General features: G+C 38.5%; 1 protein-coding gene across 3 annotated transcripts in view; it reads right to left on the bottom strand.

Annotated features, from left to right (window-relative positions):
* Window positions 1-9635: 9635 nt before the first annotated feature.
* Window positions 9636-20428, bottom strand: part of ABHD18 (abhydrolase domain containing 18) — a 37039-nt gene continuing 26246 nt past the window's right edge. For 2 of the 3 annotated variants that reach the window (XM_084884611.1, XM_084884610.1), the window contains exons 5-7: window positions 20044-20422; window positions 19042-19204; window positions 9636-14780 (exon numbers count right to left, since the gene is read on the bottom strand). In XM_084884611.1, the coding sequence (XP_084740737.1) occupies window positions 14729-14780; window positions 19042-19204; window positions 20044-20422 (594 nt within the window). In that variant the 3' untranslated portion in view covers window positions 9636-14728. The remainder of the gene's footprint in view (window positions 14781-19041; window positions 19205-20043; window positions 20423-20428) is intronic. The other variant, XM_084884612.1, reaches the window with a different exon arrangement.

The raw sequence follows: 20428 nt of genomic DNA, 5'->3' as shown, positions 1-20428 counted from the left end.
GATAGGGCATTGGCCTGCAGACTGAAGGGTCTCTGGTTCAATTCCAGTCAAGGGCATGTACCTTGGTTGCACGCACATACCCAGAAGGGAGTGTGCAAGAGGCAGTTGATCAATGTTTCTCTCTCATCGATGTTTCTGACTCTCTGTCCTCCCTTCCTCTATGTAAAAAAATCAATAAAACATATTTTTAAAAAATAGGACTGTGAGAAAGCGGCATCCTTTAACCAGATTTTCTTCTCTTTTCCCAATTGTTAGAAACAAACAAGGTAAAAAAAAAAAAAAAATACAAACAAGGTGGTAGCACTTGCCCCACCCCCACCTCACAACAAAAGTAAATTTAATTGTTTTCAGCCCCTCCCAGGAATGTGACCTTAAGCCATCTGGTTTACCTACATTAGTGAGGAAATCTGCTCCCGAAAGACCCCACCTTTTTCAACACAATTAGATCTTTAAATTTGCTTGATTGAATTTTTGTTCAACAGATTTGGTGACAGCAATGGTGGGATTTGAAGGAAAGTTCTGATAGCATTTGGGGGCAGCAAAAAACATGTGTGGTGCCCAAGAACTTCTTTGAATTCTCTTGTCTTGCTGTTTCTGAGGGCCATTGGTGTTCTGAATTCCTGCTGTTTGCACTGAGCTCTTGATCTAAGATTAGGAGGTCAGTTTGAGCTCCCAGTTTAGTTCCCCAGTTGTTTGAAATTCCTTTCTCCCAGTGCCAGTCTGAAGCCCTCATTCACTGGAGGTTACTGGTTTAGTCCTTTGCCCATTCCAGTTTGTAGTTCCCATTGACTGGGGTTTGCTGGTTTAGTCCTTTCCCCAGTTCTAGTCTGCAGTCCCTATTCACAGAGTTCGGCTGGTGTAATCCACACTGGGAAATGCTGATCGTGTGCACAGCCTTCTATTAGTCAGTCCATAGTAACATTTCTTTGGTTACTGCTGGTTTGTTAAAGTTCACGTTTGTCTGTTTTGTTGTGTTTAGATTAAAGGCTAGTACACCATCTTCCATGTTGAGAATTGTTGGTAATTAGTTAGGTTTGATCAGATAATTGAATCACACCTCCTCTTGGGAACTGACCTTTAAGTCACTTCACCACTGACAATCCCTTTCCTTAGACCAAATTCCATTTCGATAAGACCACATTCCACTTGCTAAGACCATCATCCTTCCCCTCAGGACCTTGTTTGGATTCACACCTGCCCAAAGAATGCTCCACCCAGGAAAACCATCCTAGAGTCCTTTAAAATCTCCGACTGCCTGTCCTTGGGTGCTGGCGCCATTTGGGGGCTCAGCCCATCTGGTATCCAGATGACCTAATAAATTTATAATCCCTTACCACATCAGCCTCCTGCATCGCTCCTTCAGTGACCCTAACAGTTGCCACCTGGCTTTAGATTGAGTCCAACTTATAAACTGGACTGGTTTCGTGATCAGATGTAGTCCAGTGGGAGGCCTCAGAGAAATAAAAATTTCTTGTAAATAAGGTTAGTTGCTAAAGGGGGATCTCGGAAATTAAAAAAAAAAAAAAAATGCAAACACTGGTGAGCATAGGTTGAGCATGTAAAGGTTGTTAGAGCTCTCTTTACCTCAAGAACACTCCCATGATAGGTCTTAGGTACCGTGTTTCCCCGAAAATAAGACCTACTTACAGGTTTCCTTCTGAGTGAAATATAAGGCATCCCCCAAAAATAAGGCCCCCCTAGGCCAAACATGAGAGATTTGGTCCACTGATTCTGAAAGAAATGGAGTCACAAGAAATTCACCAGGAAATTCAGGAATTGGATTGTTATGATGATGTTTCAGAAGATGATGACATGATTGTCATTGAATAAATGAGTAAATTCTTGATACTGTAGGATTCAGTTTGTCTGGTTTGTGTTGACAACTACCGTACTACCGTACCATATACAAGTAATAAACTTCCTTTATTTTCATTTAACAATAAATGTGTACCGTATTCTTCTTCTTGGAAAAGTAAGACATCCCCTGAAAATAAGACCTAGTGCATCTTTGGGAGCAAAAATTAATATAAGACACTGTCTTATTTTCGGGGAAACAGGGTATTAGTTTGGCTCCAGGAAATCCAAAGGCCTAGCTAAAGAAATTAGTTTCTCGCCGAACCGGTTTGGCTCAGTGGATAGAGCGTTGGCCTGCGGACTGGAAGGTTATGGGCTCGATTCTGGTCAAGGGCATGTACCTTGGTTCCGGGCACATCCCCAGGAGGGGTTGTGCAAGAGGCAGCTGATGTTTGTTTCTCATTGATGTTTCTAACTCTCTATCCCTCTCTCTTCCTCTCTGTAAAAAAAAATCAATAAAATATATATTAAAAAAAAATTAGTTTCTTTATATCCAAAGAGTTGAGCATGCCACCTTCCAGCACACCAGCTTGTTTTATGTTTATGAGCTATTGTATAGCCGAAACCGGTTTGGCTCAGTGGATAGAGCGTCGGCCTGTGGTTCGATTCCGGTCAAGGGCATGTACCTTGGTTTCGGGCACATTCTCAGTAGGGGGCGTGCAAGAGGCAACTGGTCAATGACTCTCTCTCATTGATGTTTCTAACTCTCTCTCTCCCTCTCTGTAAAAAATCAATAAAATATATTAAAAAAAGAAAAGAGCTATTGTACAATATAATGCCAGATCTGCATATATCTAGAAAGACAAAAAATATTTTTACTAATAATCTAGAATCAAGATGGTCATTATTGGAACATTCCAGTTAAACAGATGGCTCATTTATGAACTGCACTTGGGCAAAGTTGAACAAACAGAAATGAATGCCTGCATTAATTGGCATGCAAAAGGCCTCAGGATTCCAAAATAGATTTATGAAAAAAATCATTAGAAAAGGCTAATGAAAATTTAAAGATTTGAGGTACCTAAAACAAAAGATGATAGGATAAACGTTTCTCCCTCTTCTCCCCCATCCTTTTTCACCTGAGTACTCACATTTTAGTAATTCTCCTTCTAATCTATTTTTCCACTCTGAAGAGACTATTAGGCAGTTGCCTTTTAAAACAAAACTCCTACAGGTTGCAGACAAATCTCTCCATGAATCCTTCACCTTTTGGTCATAGGTCAAACTGAGATTCATAGTTAAGGCACTGGCCCTTTGATTCCTGTCAGGGCACATACAATAATCAACCAGTGAATGCATAAATGAGTGGAATAAATCTCTCTCTCAATCGTCCCCTCCCCTTGCTCCCTCCCCTTCTCCTTCTTCCTCAATTAAAAGGAAAAAAATGCCCCGAGTCTCTTTGGAAGCAACCATACCAGGTCCTCCTCACTACCCAGATGGTAGCCAAACTTAAGGGCTTTTAAATAATTTAAATAAATATTTAAACAAATATTTAAAATATCCACAACTGAAGAAAACTTTCCTGACATCTGATCTTGTGCAGACGCTGGACACCTTTAACTCAAATTGACAAAGAAGAGAAGGAGCTCACATCAATGTAGACTACTGCCACACAAGATGCTGCTTAAGACTTCCTACTTTAGCTAAACATGAAACTCTTCTTTTTACTGTGACGTTTGCCTAGAAAGAGAGCACCATCACCAGTAAGTATCTCCAGGCCATTACTAAAGCGGGGTAGGGGGTGGCGGAAGTTAAATCTCTAGAATTTAGGACAACTTTTTATTTCAGGCTACAAAACTTAGCATATGTGCTAAAAATGTGACCTCTGGCTTAAATGGGCAAGTGTAACAATCCCTTCGAATAAAAGTGCCACTTAGGTGGAAGTGGTTTGTGCTCTAGCAGGATTTGTCTTTGTCTGTGGTGATTATTATTCTGCTTGGGTCTCTGAATACCTATGTGGTTGGTAGATAACCAGGCAATGTCTCTTGGGTTCTCTAACTGCCCCTAACTTCTCACAAAGGAAGTAGGGCACTTCATAAGTCAACTCTTTTGGATTTACATCTTGAGTTAGAAAGGAGGCATTCATGATTTAGAAATGGCTTCCTTGGCAGGCCCCTACTTCCCTATTTAGGAATAAATGTAAATGAGGTCATGACCAGGAACCTCTCCTTAACTATTGAAGATATTGATCCTTATAATGAACAATATAAACTACTGAACAAAAACAAATCCAGAGACAGAGGAACATCAATCAGACCCTCCAACTTCAGAAGGAAGGTTGGGGAGGGTGGGGGTAAGGAGGGGAGATCAACCAAAGGACTTGTGTGCATGCAAATAAGCCTAACCAATGGACACAAACAACGGCGGTGAAGGCATGAGTGGGGGAGATGGGGGGAAATAATGGGGGATAAAAACACATGTAATACCTTAGTCAATAAATTTTAAAAAAATAAAGAATAAAAAAAAAAAAAATATTGACCCTTAGACTCTGTGGCCACAGTTGTTCTTGGTAATAGGATAAACCTTGACTATCTTTTAACTGAGCAAAGAGATGTCTCAGCTGTGGTTAGTACATTCTGCTGCAGTGACATTAACATCTGTGGGGAAGCTAAAACTCTGGAGCAAGCCACTTTGTTTAAAAAGATGACTTCAGCCAAAACCGGTTTGGCTCAGTGGACTGAAGGGTCCCGGGTTCGATTCCGGTCAAGGGCATGTACATTGGTTGCGGGCACATCCCCAGTAGGAGGTGTGCAGGAGGCAGCTGGTCGATGATTCTCTCTCATCGATGTTTCTCTCTGTCCCTCTCTCTTCCTCTCTGTAAAAAAAAACAATAAAAGAATATATTAAAAATATATTAAAAAGGTGACTTCTGCCCACTGGCATGGCTTAGTGGTTGAGTGTCAACCTATGAACCAGGGGGTCATTGTTTGATTCCTAGTCAGGGCACATGCCTGGGTTGCAAGCTCGATCCCCATGTGGGGTGTGCAGGAGGCAGCTGATCAATGCTTCTCTCTCAGCATAGATTTCTCTCCCTCCTTCTCCTTCTCCCTCTCCAAGGTACCTGCCCTTGACCAGAATTGAACCTGGGACCATTTAGTCCACAGGCTGACGCTCTATCCACTGAGCCAAACTGGTTAGGGCTGAAGTACATTTTAAACAGGGGAAATTATACTGCTTATCCTATCTAATAAAAGAGTAATATGTAAATTAACCATCACTCTATTATACCACCAGCCACGTCCACCAGCCAATCAGGAGCAAATATGCAAATAAACCCAACCAAGATGGCTACAGCCACAGAGAGCAGGAGGGAGGCTTGGGTTTCCCTGGAAATGGAGGTAGCCAAGCTTTCTGCCCATCCTTGCGGCGGAGGCCTCCACTCAAGGCTACAAAGTTTCAATGATAGAAGATACATAAACCCAAATAGAAATAGTGGCAGCCACAGAGCTGGAAAGAGCAGGAGGCTAGGGTTTCCCCTGGCAATAGAGGAAGCCAAGCTTTCTGCACATCCTGGCCGGCCCAGGCCTCTGCTTAAGGCTACAAAGTTCCAATTATAGCAGATACATAAATCCCAACAAATGGCTACCACCATGGAGCAAGCAGAAGGATTGGCTCTGCTCCAGGCTACAAAGTTTCAATTGTACAAAATAAATAAACCCCAGATACTAGGGTCTCCGCTTGGGTCATCAGGGGGTGTGGCCGGCCTGCATACCACCACAGGCCCCTCACCAAGGCCACCCCCCAGCCCCAAAGGAACCCCCACCCTGATCCAGGACACCCTTCAGGGCAAACCAGCTGGCCCCGACCCATGCACCACAGCTCTATCCTATCTAAAAAAAATTAATATGCAGATTGACCATCACTCCAACACACAAGATGGCTGCCCCCATGTGGTCAAAGATCCTGCCCCCATATGGACAGATGTCCACCACAAGATGGCCAGCAGGGGAGGGCAATTGAGAGGGACCAGGCCTGCAAGGGAGGGCAGTTGTGGGCAATCAGGCCTTCAGGGAAGGGCAGTTGGGAGGGACCCAGGCCTGCAGGGGAGGGCAGTAAGGGGCAAACAGGTTGGCAGGGGAGCAGTTAGGCATCAATCAGGCTGGCAGAGGAGTTGTTAGGGGTGATCAGGCTGGCAGGCAGAAGCAGTTAAGGGTAATCAGCAAGGCAGGCAGGCGAGCAGTTGGGAGCCACAGTCCTGGATTGTGAGAGGGGTCCCAGATTGGAGAGGGTGCAGGCTGGGCTGAGGGACACACACCTCCCCCTGCACGAATTTCATGCAGCAGGCCTCTAGTAGTTATAATAATCTCCCTGATGCATTATATCCTTTCAAAAGGTTTAAATGCATGTTCACAGCCACTGACCACCAGGCAAATTATCTCCTCAAGATTGGAACATCAAGACCCTGGCCAACCAATCAGTTGGTTGGAGAGTCATCCTAGTATGCCAGATTGGAGCTTTGATCACTGGTCAGTGCACACACAGGAATCATTCAATGAATATATGAATGTAGAACAAGTCAATCTCTCTCTCTCTACAATTTAAAAAAAATCTATAAATAAAATTTTAAAAATCTGTTTCTTCCTACTTATTTGAAAAAAGACTGGAAAGTCAAAAAGAATGAAGAGAGCTGAACCCGGTTTGGCTCAGTGGATAGAGCGTTGGACTGAAAGGTCCTGGGTTCGATTCCAGTCAAGGGCATGTACCTTGATTTTGGGCACATCCCCAGTGGGGAGTGTGCAGGAGGCAGCTAATCGATGATTCTCTCTCATCGATGTTTCTAACTCTCTATCCCTCTCTCTTCCTCTCTGTGAAAAATCAATAAAATATATTTTAAAAAATCTTAAAAAAAAAAAAAAAATGAAGAGAATGACCTACTCAAGTTTGTGAACCTGAACTCATAACCTGTTTGTTTGGTAATGGGAAACTGGAATCTAGAGCACAGGTATAGGGTTATCTTTTTAAAGAAGGTAGATAGGTGTTGTCTGGTGTGGCTTGGTTGGTTGGAGCATGGTTCTATGCAACAAAGGGTTTCAGTTTTGATTCCCAGTCAGGGCACATAACTATTGTAGGTTTCGGGTTTGATCCCCAGTTGGGGTCATCACAGGAAGCAATTGATCCATGTTTCTCTTTTACACTGATGTTTGTCTCTCCCTCTCCCTTCCATTCTAAAATCAATTTAAAAAAAAGGGGGGGGGGGGGGGAAGAGTTAGTTCTCTAGGCCCTCAGAAGTTATGAAACACCTAATTACCTTATACAAACTTGATATTCATGATTGTTCAAATGAGCCTTTGAAAGATAAATCTTGTTTTTCCTGTTTAGAGTATGCTAATATTATCATCAGAGGATTGAACCCACTCCTTCCCCTCCCCCTGGTGTCTAAGGAAAGTGAAGTCCCACAAGAACATCAAGGTCTTTGTTTTTATTACCAGTGCAATTTAGGTTCAGGCTGGCGAAAACCGAATGTGCAAATAGGTGTACTTTATGCTGGAGAGATTTCAGAGAATGCATTAGATATAGTCTGTTTCAAAGTCCTACAGTCCAAGGGAAAGATAAAACTGGAACCCAGAGATTTGTAACTTCCTATAAAATGACTTTAAAAGAGACCAATTTTTCACTGAACCAACATTACCTCCAAGTCAAAGAGCCTTGGGCCCTGTTTATCATAAAAGATGTGATTTAAATGCTTGGATTATTACTACTTTCAATTATCTCTAACCTTCTAGACAGGGTCAATGCTAATATGTGTTTGAAAGCCTTCACACATACCTTCCTTTCAATAAATACACTGATATATTCAATCTTAGATAACGTGAGAAGGCATGGAGGGAGGGTAAGAGATCAACCAGAAGGCTTGTATGCATGCATATTAACTAACCAATGGACAGGACGCTGGGGTGGTGGGGGCTTGTCCTGGGGGGCAGGAGCGGCGCGGGGGGGGGGGGGGGGGGGGGGAGGAAATCAATTAGGGAAAAAGGAGACATGTGTAATACTTTAAACAATAATAAAAAAAAGGTGAGAATAAAAGCACCTCCGGGAAACTTTTCCCCCTCACTTATCTGTATTATACAAATAGGTTAAAAAAAAAAAAAAGACAAAACAAAAACACCAAAAAAACAAACGAACAAAAAACAAACAACCCCACTGTGCTTTCTATGAGAACACAGTTTCAAAACAAATATAGGTTACCTTTCTAGGTAAGTAGGAACTCTCTTAAATGTTTAAGTGTCTTGCCCAAGAACTCTCCACCAATAGTTAGGATTGATACTCTGCCTTTCCTGGCAAACTATTTAGACTTCATTTATAATGTGGGTGGAAGAAAAAAAAAAAAAAGGTTTCTGTGGAAAGTAACCTCTGCTCTATCTGACCTCATGGTGGGCAATCAAGCCTGAGGCCTATAAAATTCTTTAGTGAAAGGTTTTACTAAACCAGCCCTGTCCATTGTTCTTGTGCTTGTAGGTTAACACCAGTATTACCCCTGGAAGCGGGTATTAACCCTTGGGAGAGCACATAATCTTGTTAACTGTTTTGTAATCCAATCCCTGCTGGCTTTTGCCCACCACCATGAAATTTTCCTTACTTCAAATGCATAAAAGAAGCTGTGAAACTCTTATTTCAGTAGTGTATAGGTTCCCAGCATATGTTGTCTGTTTGGCTCAAACGCATAAACATTCTCTACACAGGTATGGATGTTTCTTACATTGACAAATTCTATGCCCTATTGTTTGGACAATCCCTGCTCTTTGAGAAGTAGAAGTGAAAAAATTATGCTTCTTTGAACTTATTTGTAGGGTATTTTGAAAAATGGTTAAATATTACCATAATACTATCAATGGACTGACCACACTTTGAGCAGCAAAGTGCTAGGGTACATACACCTCTTTGTTTGTGGAATTACCCAGGTCCTGTATGTAGAAAAACTGTTTTACTTTAGGTCAGTGGTCGGCAAACTCATTAGTCAACAGAGACAAATATCAACAACAATTGAAATTTCTTTTGAGAGCCGAAAACCGACTTTTGCGCATGGGCCACGAAGTTTCAATCGCACTGTATGTGGGCGCCCACGTGGTATTTTATGGAAGAGCCACACTCAAGGGGCCAAAGAGCAGCATGTGGCTCGTGAGCCGCAGTTTGTTGACCACTGCTTTAGGTAGTCACAGATTCAACTTCTATGGTTGTTTACTAGTACATTTTCTTTGACTAACAAAATCTGGTAAATCCGCACATTAGCTCCTTAGGCCCTGAGAAAATTATTTCGGGTTCTTTTGGTCCAACATGTTATAATTAAAACTGTCTCAAAATTCTTCATACAATCATTTGTTTCCTAGGATTCTGTCTATATGACTATTCCTAGAATTAGGGTACCTATTCCTGCAAAACATACTTTTCCCTATGTCTCACCTGCCATAATCTTTCCTTTTATATCCAAAGCCAGCTTCTATAGCAACCTCTCCCCAGGACCCTCATTCCCCATCTATAGTTTTCTAATTAGAAGTTTAGTTTTTTAATTTCTAAATTTTAATTGTTTGCAGTACATTTACTAGTATAAATAAAAGATGTGATTACATGTAAATGATAATACTGGATATGATTACAACATTCAGCCATGGTTTGTCAGAATGCTGGCTTCCGTGGGATCAAATATTTAGAGGGACATTTTGGCTCGTGTAGATACTGAATGATTCTATTAGGGCTTCCCTAGCTTATTTTTATTTATTTATTTCAATTATATTTTAAAAAAATATTTTTATTGATTTCAGTGAGGAGGAAGAGACAGAAACATCAATGATGAGAAGGAACCACTGACTGGCTGCCTCCTGCATGTTGGACCGAGCCCGCAACTCAGGCATGTGCCCCAACCAGAATCTAACGGAGAGCCCTCGGTCCGCAGGCAGATGCTCTATCCACTAAGCCAAATGGAACAGGGCTAATTTTTTATTTTTATTTTTTATTAAAAAAATATATTTTTAATTGATTTTTTACAGAGAGGAAGAGAGTTAGAAATACAGATGAGAGAGAAACATCAATCATCTGCCTTCTGCATAAACCCCTACTTGGGATGTGCTCGCAACCAAGGTACATGCCCTTGACTGGAATCGAACCCGGGACCCTTCAGTCCGCAGGTTGACACTCTATCCACTAAGCCAAACCAGTTAGGGCTAATTGTTTATTTTTTACTTTAAATTCTTTATTGTTGAAAGAATTTAAGGACATTTGTCTCCTTCCCCACCCTCCCACCCCCATTTACCACTCCCTACCTGCTCCCGTCCCCAGCTACTCTCACCCCTCTACTGTCTGTGTCCATTGGTTATGCTTACTAAGTGTACCGGTTAATAATGTGGATTTTAGCCGAAACCGGTTTGGCTCAGTGGATAGAGCGTCAGCCTGCAGACTAAAAGGTCCTAGGTTCGATTCCAGTCAAGGGCACATACCTTGGTTGCCGCACATCCCCGGTGGGGAGGCGTGCAGGAGGAAGCTGATCTATGTTTCTCTCTCATCGATGTTTCTGACTATCTCTCTCTTCCTCCCTGTAAAAAAAACAATAAAATATATTTTAAAAAATTATACAGGTTTTGTAATCAAAGAAAACAGGATAATTCCAAGAGAAACATCATAAGTGCTTATTCAAAGTAATGTCCATCACTAGCTACACATTTCCCCATATTTCAGGTAATTTGTGAATACCGTCCACATAGAACTTTTCTTGTTTTAAGGCAAACCATTCAGAAACCCAATTTTCCACTTCGTATGTTTTTAAGTGCAGCTCAGAAAGTGAGTGTGCCATAGATCAGAAAAGTGGTAATCTTAAGGAACAAAGTCTGGTGAATACAGCAGGTGGGTCAATACTTTCCAGGCAAGATCTTTTAACATTTCTTTAACGTTTTAAGTGTGTGATGTTGCTTCATCATGAAACAAAATTACTTTGCCATGTCTTCTGGCTCATTCTGGTCGTTTCATGATCAAAGCATGGTTCAAATTGATTATTTGTCATCAGTAGTGATCAGTATTAAGGGTTTCACCTGATTTTAGAAGCTCATAATACACTACACCTTCCAGATTCCACCAAATGCAGAGCATTGTCTTCTCTCCGAAGAGATTTGGCATTGCAATCCATGTTGATGGTAGACCTGGATCAACCCATGATTTTGTGCGTTTGGGATTCTCAAAATAAATTCACTTTTCATCGCCAGTCACAATTCGATGCAAAAAAGACTTTCTTTCATGCCGTTGAAGCAACATTTTACTGATGACTTTTCGGTTTTCCATTTGTCTTTCGTTCCGTTGATGTGGCACCCATTTTCCTTCCTTTAAAATCTTTCCCACTGCTTGTAAATGATTGGAAATTGTTTGCTGAGTAATGTTTACTCTTTCTGCAAGTTGTTTTTAAGTTTGACAGGCATCTTCAACCAATAATGCTTGTAATTATTTGTCTTCAAACTTTTTCGGTTGACCTGGATGTTCTTTGTCTTTACATAGAAATCATCACTTTGCTGAAACCGGTTTGGCTCAGTGGATAGAGCGTCGGCCTGTGGACTGAGGGGTCCCGGGTTCGATTCCGGTTAGGGGCATGTGCATTGGTTATGGGCACATCCCCAGTGGGGGGTGTGTAGGAGGCGGCTGGTCGATGTTTCTCTCTCATTGATGTTTCTGACTCTCTATCCCTCTCCCTTACTCTCTTAAAAAATCAATAAAATATATATATATATATATATAAAAAAATCATCACTTTAAAAGCATTTAAACCAGTGTTCACAGTATCTTGAGATGGAGCATTTTCACCATAAGCTTCCCAAAGTATTCAGCAGCACTTGTCTTCAAAATAATGAATTATAACTTCCCACAAATACTCTTTTTTTTTTTAGCACAAAATTCGACATCTTTAAGTGTAAAAATATCTATGATAACACCTTCAGTAAATTTGACATGAAGTTTTGAAGCTTGTAAATACAAAATAGCATACATATCAAATAGCATATATATCAATATATGTGTAACACCATCTATTGAAATAAGCTTGATTAACAGGTACACCTTGTATATGCATGCATACAAGTCCTTTGGTTGATCTCTTATCCCCTCTTGGTGTGTCCCCACCCCCCTTGAGGTTTGTCCATCTATATTCCACAAATGAGTGAGATCATGTGATACTTAACATAATGCTCTTCAGGTCCATCCTGCTATTTCAAATGGTAAGAGTTCTTTCTTTTTTATAGCAGTGTGGTATTCCATTGTGTAGATGTACCTATTTTATTTTTTGAAAGTGTAGTTTATTTATTTATTAATATATTTTCATTGATTTCAGAGAGAGAGCGAGAGATAGAAAAATCAATGATAAGAATCACTGACTGTCTACCTCCTGCACACCCCCTACTGGGGATTGAGCCCACAACCTGAGCATATGCCTTTGACTAGAATTGAACCTGGGACCCTTCAGGCCATAGGTCAACACTCTACCTACCCACTGAGCCAAATTGGCTTGGGCCATTTATTGATTTTAAAGAGTAAGTAAGAAAGTGAAAGAGACAATCTATTTGTTGTTCCACTTATTTATGCAATGTGCCCTGATCAGGGATTGAACCTGTAACCCTGGCATAGTGGGACGATGCTCTGAGCTATCTGGGCAGGGCCCCGCCTTAGTTTATTTATGCCTTACTTTATTTGGGTCATAATATAACTAAGGAATACATACTTCAAATTTGGATACATTAAAGATATGTGACATATTTGTTTTTTATATTTAAAATTATACTCTTGAAGATAAATCACTTTTTTAAATAAGCTTTTATTGTGAAGTATAAAATATTTAGAAATTATTTTAAAAATTTCAGTTACAATGTTAACAATTCAATATTTTTTACAAGATAAAGCACCACATTAAAAATTACCTTCATAAGAAATAATTTAAAATGCATAAAATTATTTAATAGTGATTAGATCATTAGGAAATCATGAAATTCAGAAAAATTTTCTAACCACACATCTAAATCAGGAGTCTCAAACTCAGATGTCTTTAGAGCTAAGTAGGAAACACAAAGTAGTGACATGGTCTAAAATGAGGGAGTCCAGTAGACTGTGGCAAACTGGAATGCATGCCAATCAGAACACATTTCAAATTTTGAAATATTATACATACTGGATAAAGCAACTTTGGGCTAAGCTGGTGGGTATTAACTACCCATTTGCAACTCGGCCTAAATGAATTTCTAGCAGTTTATGTAGCAATGCTCAAAATGGCAGACAGCACTGCTTTGTGTGTGTGGGTGTGTATGTACTTATATATGCATATATATATTTGGGGGGAGTAGATAAAAACTGTAAGAAAAAGTATTTTGACTTTGAATAATTAATCAGTTTAGGTAACTGCTATTATATATTCGTTTTTTTCTTCTTTTTTTTGAGAATTTGCTTATTTGAGCTAATGGATGACATACTGGGAAATAAGATCTCCAGTGCTCCCCCAGAGATACATTCTTTTTTTTCTTTCTTCTTTTTTCAGAGATACATTCTTAAAACATCTGGTTAGGAGATGAAATCTTTAAAATACCTCTCTTCTCATTTATTTGGGAAAAATTAGTTATGCTTAAGGGTTTAAATGAAATATTAAAATTTTATTCTTTTACCAATAGAAAGTCACACAACATAGTACATTATTGCTTAGTAAGAAATATTTACTATTGTACTATGCCATCAATGACTTTAGTAATTTTAAAAGATTTTTAAAATTAAAATGATGGAGGCATTAGAGTGACAAAATTTCCTTTGAAAAGGCTACAAAGGCACATTATAATTCAAATATCCTTACTAGACTAGGAATACATATTTAAATACAATCTGTAGATAATACAGATTTCAAATAAATAAAAACAATGCCCAAAAATATTTTCTACTTTTGAGAGTATTTTAGCTCTCAGCTTGAGAGGTTTATAAAAAGAGAGCACCAAATCTAGCCATGTAATTTTTCAATTAAAAAAAGTTATTATTTATATATTTTCTGTAAAGTTTATTTAGGATGGGTTTATTAATTTTTATGGACATTAATTTTTTAAATTAAAAGGTCAAAATGATTACATTCTTGGCTTGAAAAGTGAAGTTAGATATATCACGATTTACAAACCCAAAGTAAGATGCACATGTAAGAAAATGTTAAGACACAATGTCTCAATTAATGCATTAGTTATTTCCATTGTTCATGAATTGAAAGTTGTTAAGTAGTAGAAATACATTTGGCTTTTTCCCCCCTAACCCAATATTAGGTATTTATAAAGGTTAGTCAAGTCTTTTGCATCATGTCTGCACTCCTACATTCATTTTAATTATTAAAAGCACTTACATACAAAAGAATCAGGATTTTTTAGAATTCAAAGTTAACAGGGATTTCATACATCATAAGTATTTCCATGGCAGAAAATTAAAGAGGAAAATAAGATTATAAATGCACTATGGATCCACAAAAGAAATAAACATGTTCCTCAAAGCAAGTCAGTAGTAGAAATATCATATAAAGGTATGCAATAAAAGCTGACGTATTATAAATTTTGACTCAGCAGCTCTGTATAAACCAATACAGTTTCTGTGAATACATTAATTTTAATTTAATAAACTATTCATAATTAAAAATGTAAAGTTTTCATAAGTAGAAATATTGAATATATGGGAGTCCCACAAGCAATAACAAAATACTTCAACATCATTTCACCCAAATATTGATTTAAAGTTATTCAAATGCATTCAAAGACTGACCTGTAACACTGAATTCCAGACTAAATAGGTAGCAATGAGATATATAGTGCTGTCTTACTGATTTCACATTGTTAAAGGGATGAAACTTCTTTTGTGAGAAGCGTGATGGCCACACTGGTTACATACAGTGATCCAATCAGTTAGCATATTTGTGCAGAAAGCGTTCAAATGCATCATAGATGGCTTGTCTAAAATAAAAAATGAAAAACTACAAGTAATTAGCAAAAAGGGGGAACATATATTGCTTTTACTTTGTTATTTCCGAAATTACCTTTGGCTTGCAACCCGACATCCTCTTTAAAGAACTGTCAAAAAGGCAAGTACCTGAAAGGCGGGTGTTAGGATCCATTAACTTCACCACTACTGGGAAACTTCAAATGTATTTCCAACTGATGATGCGTTCAGCACCACTTTTTCCTGTGAAGCAACTTTTTGTTGAATATCAACTGGCTACATAACTTACAAAATATAGTATTAAATCTATTGCATAGATTTTTATATAAATACCTTTTGTTTATTAAAACATGTTCCTAGCAACTGAACTTAAAATAAAAAGCCACATTAATTTTATTAGGTACTTTAATTGGAAAGGAAGAATCAAATTCATTGCCCATTAAAAGACACTTATCTTTAACTTTTTTTTTCCACATTGTGAGAGCTTATATTTTTATTCATTTATTCTAGAATTTAAAAAATGTCCTCTTGATTTTAGAGAGAGGGTGAAGGATAGAGGGATAGAAATATCAATGAGAGATAAACGTCAAAGGGCTGCCTTCTGCATGCCCTCTGCTGGGGATTGAGTCCCCACTACCCAGGCGTGTGTCCTGTCTAGGAATTGAACCAGTGACCTCCTGTTTCATGGATTGATGCTCAACCACGAAACCACACTGGCCAACATTTTTAGAGTAGAATGCTCAGAAAATCCAAAAACAAAAGGGAAAAATAATCCATCACTCTAAAGTATCTCCTATATTTCGCTTCTCGGCCTTTTGGCTAAGATCAAGTATAGAAAAGTATCTCCTATAATGTTATATATTTCTGATGAGCCTGTGGGTTTTGTTGTTTTTTGTCAATCTTCATCCAAGGATACTTTTCCACTGAGTTTTAGAGAGAGAGTAGAAGGGAAAGGGACAGAGAGAAACATCCATATGAGATAGATACATTGATTGGTTGCCTCCCACATGCACCCTGACCTGGGCAGGGGAGGGAGCCTGCAACTGAGGTATGTGCCCTTGACCAGAATTGAACCCAACTCTTCAGAACAATGTTCTATCACTGAGCCAAACAGGTTCGGGTGAGGCTTGTTTTGTTAAAATCCATACATTTATATTTCCACCCAGTTTAAGTAATAACTATGAGAATATATTAATTCTGCATCCTACTTGGACAAAGCATTTCTCCACACCCTTAAAAAAGATAATAAGATTATCTTTGAAACTGGGAGCCTACTAATAGATTATGACTTCCAATATGTTAGGAAGACATAGCTTTTTATCATTTGTATTGGTCTTAGATATTTGTCCTTTATAAAATGTAACAAAAAATAAGGGAAACAAGCTAATGATGAACATTTGCATGTTGGTGTAAGCACATCAGAGATTTTATTGACTGTAGGTTAGAGAGAAGGCCCTGACATGTTTGTCCACTAGACAATTTCCTCCCAAGAGTTAGTTGTGCGTACTTGCTCTACTAGAATGAATCTCTTTTACTTCCTGATGCCTAAGGTTGCAATCTGGGCTTGGGTACATGATATGAGGAAGAAAGGTATGCATATGCCTATTTAATAATTTGGAGAGTCTCTTATTCACTTGTATTAATCAATTCTAAATATCAACATAACATAATAGAGCAAATAAAGGAGTGACTTGTATTATATCTGGTAATTGAAAAGAATGATTTTTTTAAAGATTCTACTCCAGTGACATCCAAACTTTATTAGATTTTGAAATGACTGGGGGTTGGAGTGGGAGGGTGAGAGTGGTTTAGGGCAATGGTCAGCAAACTCATTTGTCAACAGAGCCAAATATCAACAGTAAAACGATTGAAATTTCTTTTGAGAGCCAAATTTTTTAAACTTAAACTTCTTTTAACGCCACTTCTGCAAAATATACTTGCCCAGGCTGTGGTATTTTGTAGGAGAGTCACACTCAAGGAGCCAAAGAGCAGCAGTTTACCGACCACGGGTTTAGGGAGAACAAATAGCTAGTGACTCCACCTAAGCAATTTATTCACTCCCCTCCCCCCATTTCTGTGTAAAGGGGTTAATAACATGAAGCAACTGCTCTAGTACTTGGCACATGGTAATAGCTAACACCTCTTCTTCAAATGAAGTTTTTAAATGAGCACTTTTGAGTTTTCACAGATGACTATGATTCTTCTTCCTAACGCCTCTCAGCCACACTCCCATTTAGATACATAAAAAACAAACATAATTTTGACACCGATTTACTAATGCAATCATGCAGACTCTCTGATTCACAAATATAACAGAACTTTAGACTCCACTTGAGCAACCTGAGCAACCCTAGATACTCACAATTTTTGTTTGTTTTTTTCGTTTTACTTTTGCTCTGCCAGAAAGTCACACTGCATACGTAGTGTACTCAATTACCAACTAACAGGAACTCAAATGCCAAATGCTGAATATAAATATTTTTTAAGAAATCATACAATAAAAAGGTTTATTAAATGCTTCAGTAGAGCCGAAACCGGTTTTGCTCAGTGGATAGAGCGTCGGTCTGCGGACTCAAGGGCCCCGGGTTCGATTCTGGTCAAGGGCATGTACATTGGTTGCGGGCACATCCCCGGTGGGGGGTGTGCAGAAGGCGGCTGATCGATGTTTCTCTCTCATCGATGTTTCTAACTATCTCCCATTCTCTCCATAAAAAATCAATAAAATATATATTTTTAAAAATGTTTCAGTATATTACAGACTTAAAGAATTAGTCTGTACCTAAAAAAGATTGACATCTACAAGTTGAACTAATTAAGTAACTATACAAAGTATTTCTTAGATTAATATTAATTTAAAATATCAAAAACAGAGAAAGTACCATACGATTTCATGCATATGTAGAATTTAATGAATAAACTAAACTACCAAGCAAAATAGAGACAGACTCATAGAAAGCAGGCAGACAGCTCTGGGGGGAGGGAGCATTGAGAGTGTGGATGGTGGAAGGACTGAGTAAGAAGGGGGGAAAAATAGGCCTCATGGACACAGACAACAGTGTGGTGATTGCAGGGAGGATGGATGGAGGTGTAAGAGGGCATAGAGGGGATAAATAGTGATAGAAAAAAAATAAAATCAAACATATACCACTCTCAACTTTTCTATTTTATAGCTATCCAGCTGGAAGTTTTGGAACTTATCACCCACAGGGCATTGACCTAAGCACTTTATGTGAACTAATTTATTTAACCACTAATGATAAATTCCAATGATACTTTTTACCATAAATTTGAATGAAAGTTGAAATAATGAAGGATAACAAAAAATGAGTTATAGCGCACAAGTTTTTATAAGTTCTAACAAATACTGGAGTCATAAAATTATTAACATTGCCTGGCCGTTGTGGCTCAGTGGTTGAGTGTCAACTCATGAACCAAGAGGTCACTGGTTCAATTCTGGATCAGGGTATATGCCTGAGTTGTGGGCTTGATCCCCAATAGGGGGTATGTATGAGGTAGCCAATTGATGGTGTTTCTCATTGATGTTTCTCTCTATCCCTCTCCCTTCCTCTATCTACAAAATAATAATAATAATAATAAAATAACAATAAAAATAAATAACCCTAGCTGGTTTGGCTCAGTGGATAGAGCGTTGTCTGCCTGTGGACTGAAGGGTCCTGGGTTCGATTCCAGTCAAGGACACATGCCTGGGTTGCAGTAGGGGGTGTGCAGGAGGCAGCCAATCAATGATTCTCTCTCATCATGGATGTTTTTATCTCTCCCTTTCTTTCTGAAATCAACAAAAAATATATTAAAAAGGAAAAAAAAATCAACAAAAGCCATTAAAAACAAAAACATTACTAATATTAAAACCAATACTTGTCTTCTCATTTTAAGGTTCAACTTTTACTTGCTACTAAAAACCATTCATTGCTAGATTATTCCACAGATACTCAGGCCATTCTTAGAGAAGGATACCAGTGTGGCGTGAAAATCCTAGACAAGATTTACAAACTCCTTATTCTCTAAAATACCTGGCCATTGGCATCTAAAGAGGGTAAAATCAGATTTAAAAAAAGAAGCATGCCTATCATATGCTACTTTCTCGTTTTCTAAAAGAAAAAGAAAATAAGAGGACAAGAACGGAAAGAGTACCACAGTGTGAGAATTGAGGAAAGCAAGGAAGAAACAAGAGGACCTAGAAGATGCAATAAAAATACTCATTATTTTATGGGGGGGGAAAATGCCACAGACACCTGTTTACACCAATTATCTTACCTGAATATTCCTTGTTTGAAAAGATAAGCACTAATATGACCCCCTTCTAGATATCGGATTTCACAACCAGGCCAAATTTCTTGTAAACTTCGAACTCCAGTTCGTGGAATATATGCATCTTCTTTGGCTTGAACTACTATAATGAGGCTTGGGTCTACTGGAACTAGGTACAAGATTTGAAAAAATGCAACAAAATCTCTAAGATTTTTATACAGCCTATTAAATTGTATTAAAAATTAAATGCATCATACAGTGTAGTCAGTGAAACATTTATCAAACAAACTCCCTTGAATAAGTTAAAAAATCAACTATTCTAGCCAAGACCAGTTTGGCTCAGTGGATAGAGCATCAGCCTGTGGACTGAAAGGTCCCAGGTTTGATTCTGGTCAAGGGCATGTACCTTGGTTGCGGGCACATCCCTAGTAGGGGGTGTGCAAGAGGAAGCTGATCAATGATTCTCTCTCATTGATGTTTCTAACTCTCTGTCTCTCTTCCTCTCTGTGAAAAATCAATAAGATATATTAAAAAAAAAAAAAAAAAAGATGGTCTTATATTTTCATGGATAAAATACAATACATTTAAATAACCAGCTTAGCTGGGACCGGTTTGGCTCAATGGATAGAGCGTTGGCTTGGGGACTGAAAGGCCCCGGGTTCGATTCCGGTCAAGGACATGTACCTTGGTTGCGGGCATATCCTCAGTAGGGGGTGTGCAAGAGGCAGCTGATTGATGACTCTCTGTCATTGATTTTTCGAATTCTCTCTCTCCCTTCCACTCTGTACAAAAATCAATAAAAGATATTTAAAAAAATAAAAATATGTACTTTATTAAAATAAATAAATAAATAAATAAATAAATAACCAGCTCATCTTGCTAAGCACATTCTGGGGTCAACAATGAATATACTCTTGAATATACAAAGCTAACTTATAAAGTATCCTTAAAAATATTTCACAAATTTAAGCATCATCAAATATTCTCAATTTCATATAAAATTAATACCTGAGAAATTTGCTACATGAGTACATTCATCCATGACTCCTTTCATAAACAGTAAAGATTCTTTCTGAAGATTCTTTCTTCTTTGTTCTTTACTGAGTAGGTGGTATGACTGAGGATTACAACTTGTATAACTACTCTTGTTGGTTGAAAGTGTTTGATTGAAGCACTCCATCTTAGAAGTATCTTTCAACAAGAGTCCTTCTGATGTGGCACTAAAGGATGTTTTACTAGATTTATGGCACTCATCATGTTTTGAGGACACAACCTGGTCAGTCATATCTAAGTTTAAAGTTCTAGAAACCAGATTAAGGTTAGTGATCTTGTCTGCACTGCTAGGGAAGTATTTCACAAACTCTTGTCCCATTTTGAAAGAATCTGTCTGAAT

Source organism: Pipistrellus hanaki (genome assembly GCF_964339955.1).
Source record: "Pipistrellus hanaki genome assembly, chromosome: 5".
NCBI classification, from domain to species: domain Eukaryota; kingdom Metazoa; phylum Chordata; class Mammalia; order Chiroptera; family Vespertilionidae; genus Pipistrellus; species Pipistrellus hanaki.
The sequence above is the reverse complement of the archived record's forward strand: the minus strand, read 5'-3'. Positions and strand labels throughout refer to the sequence as shown.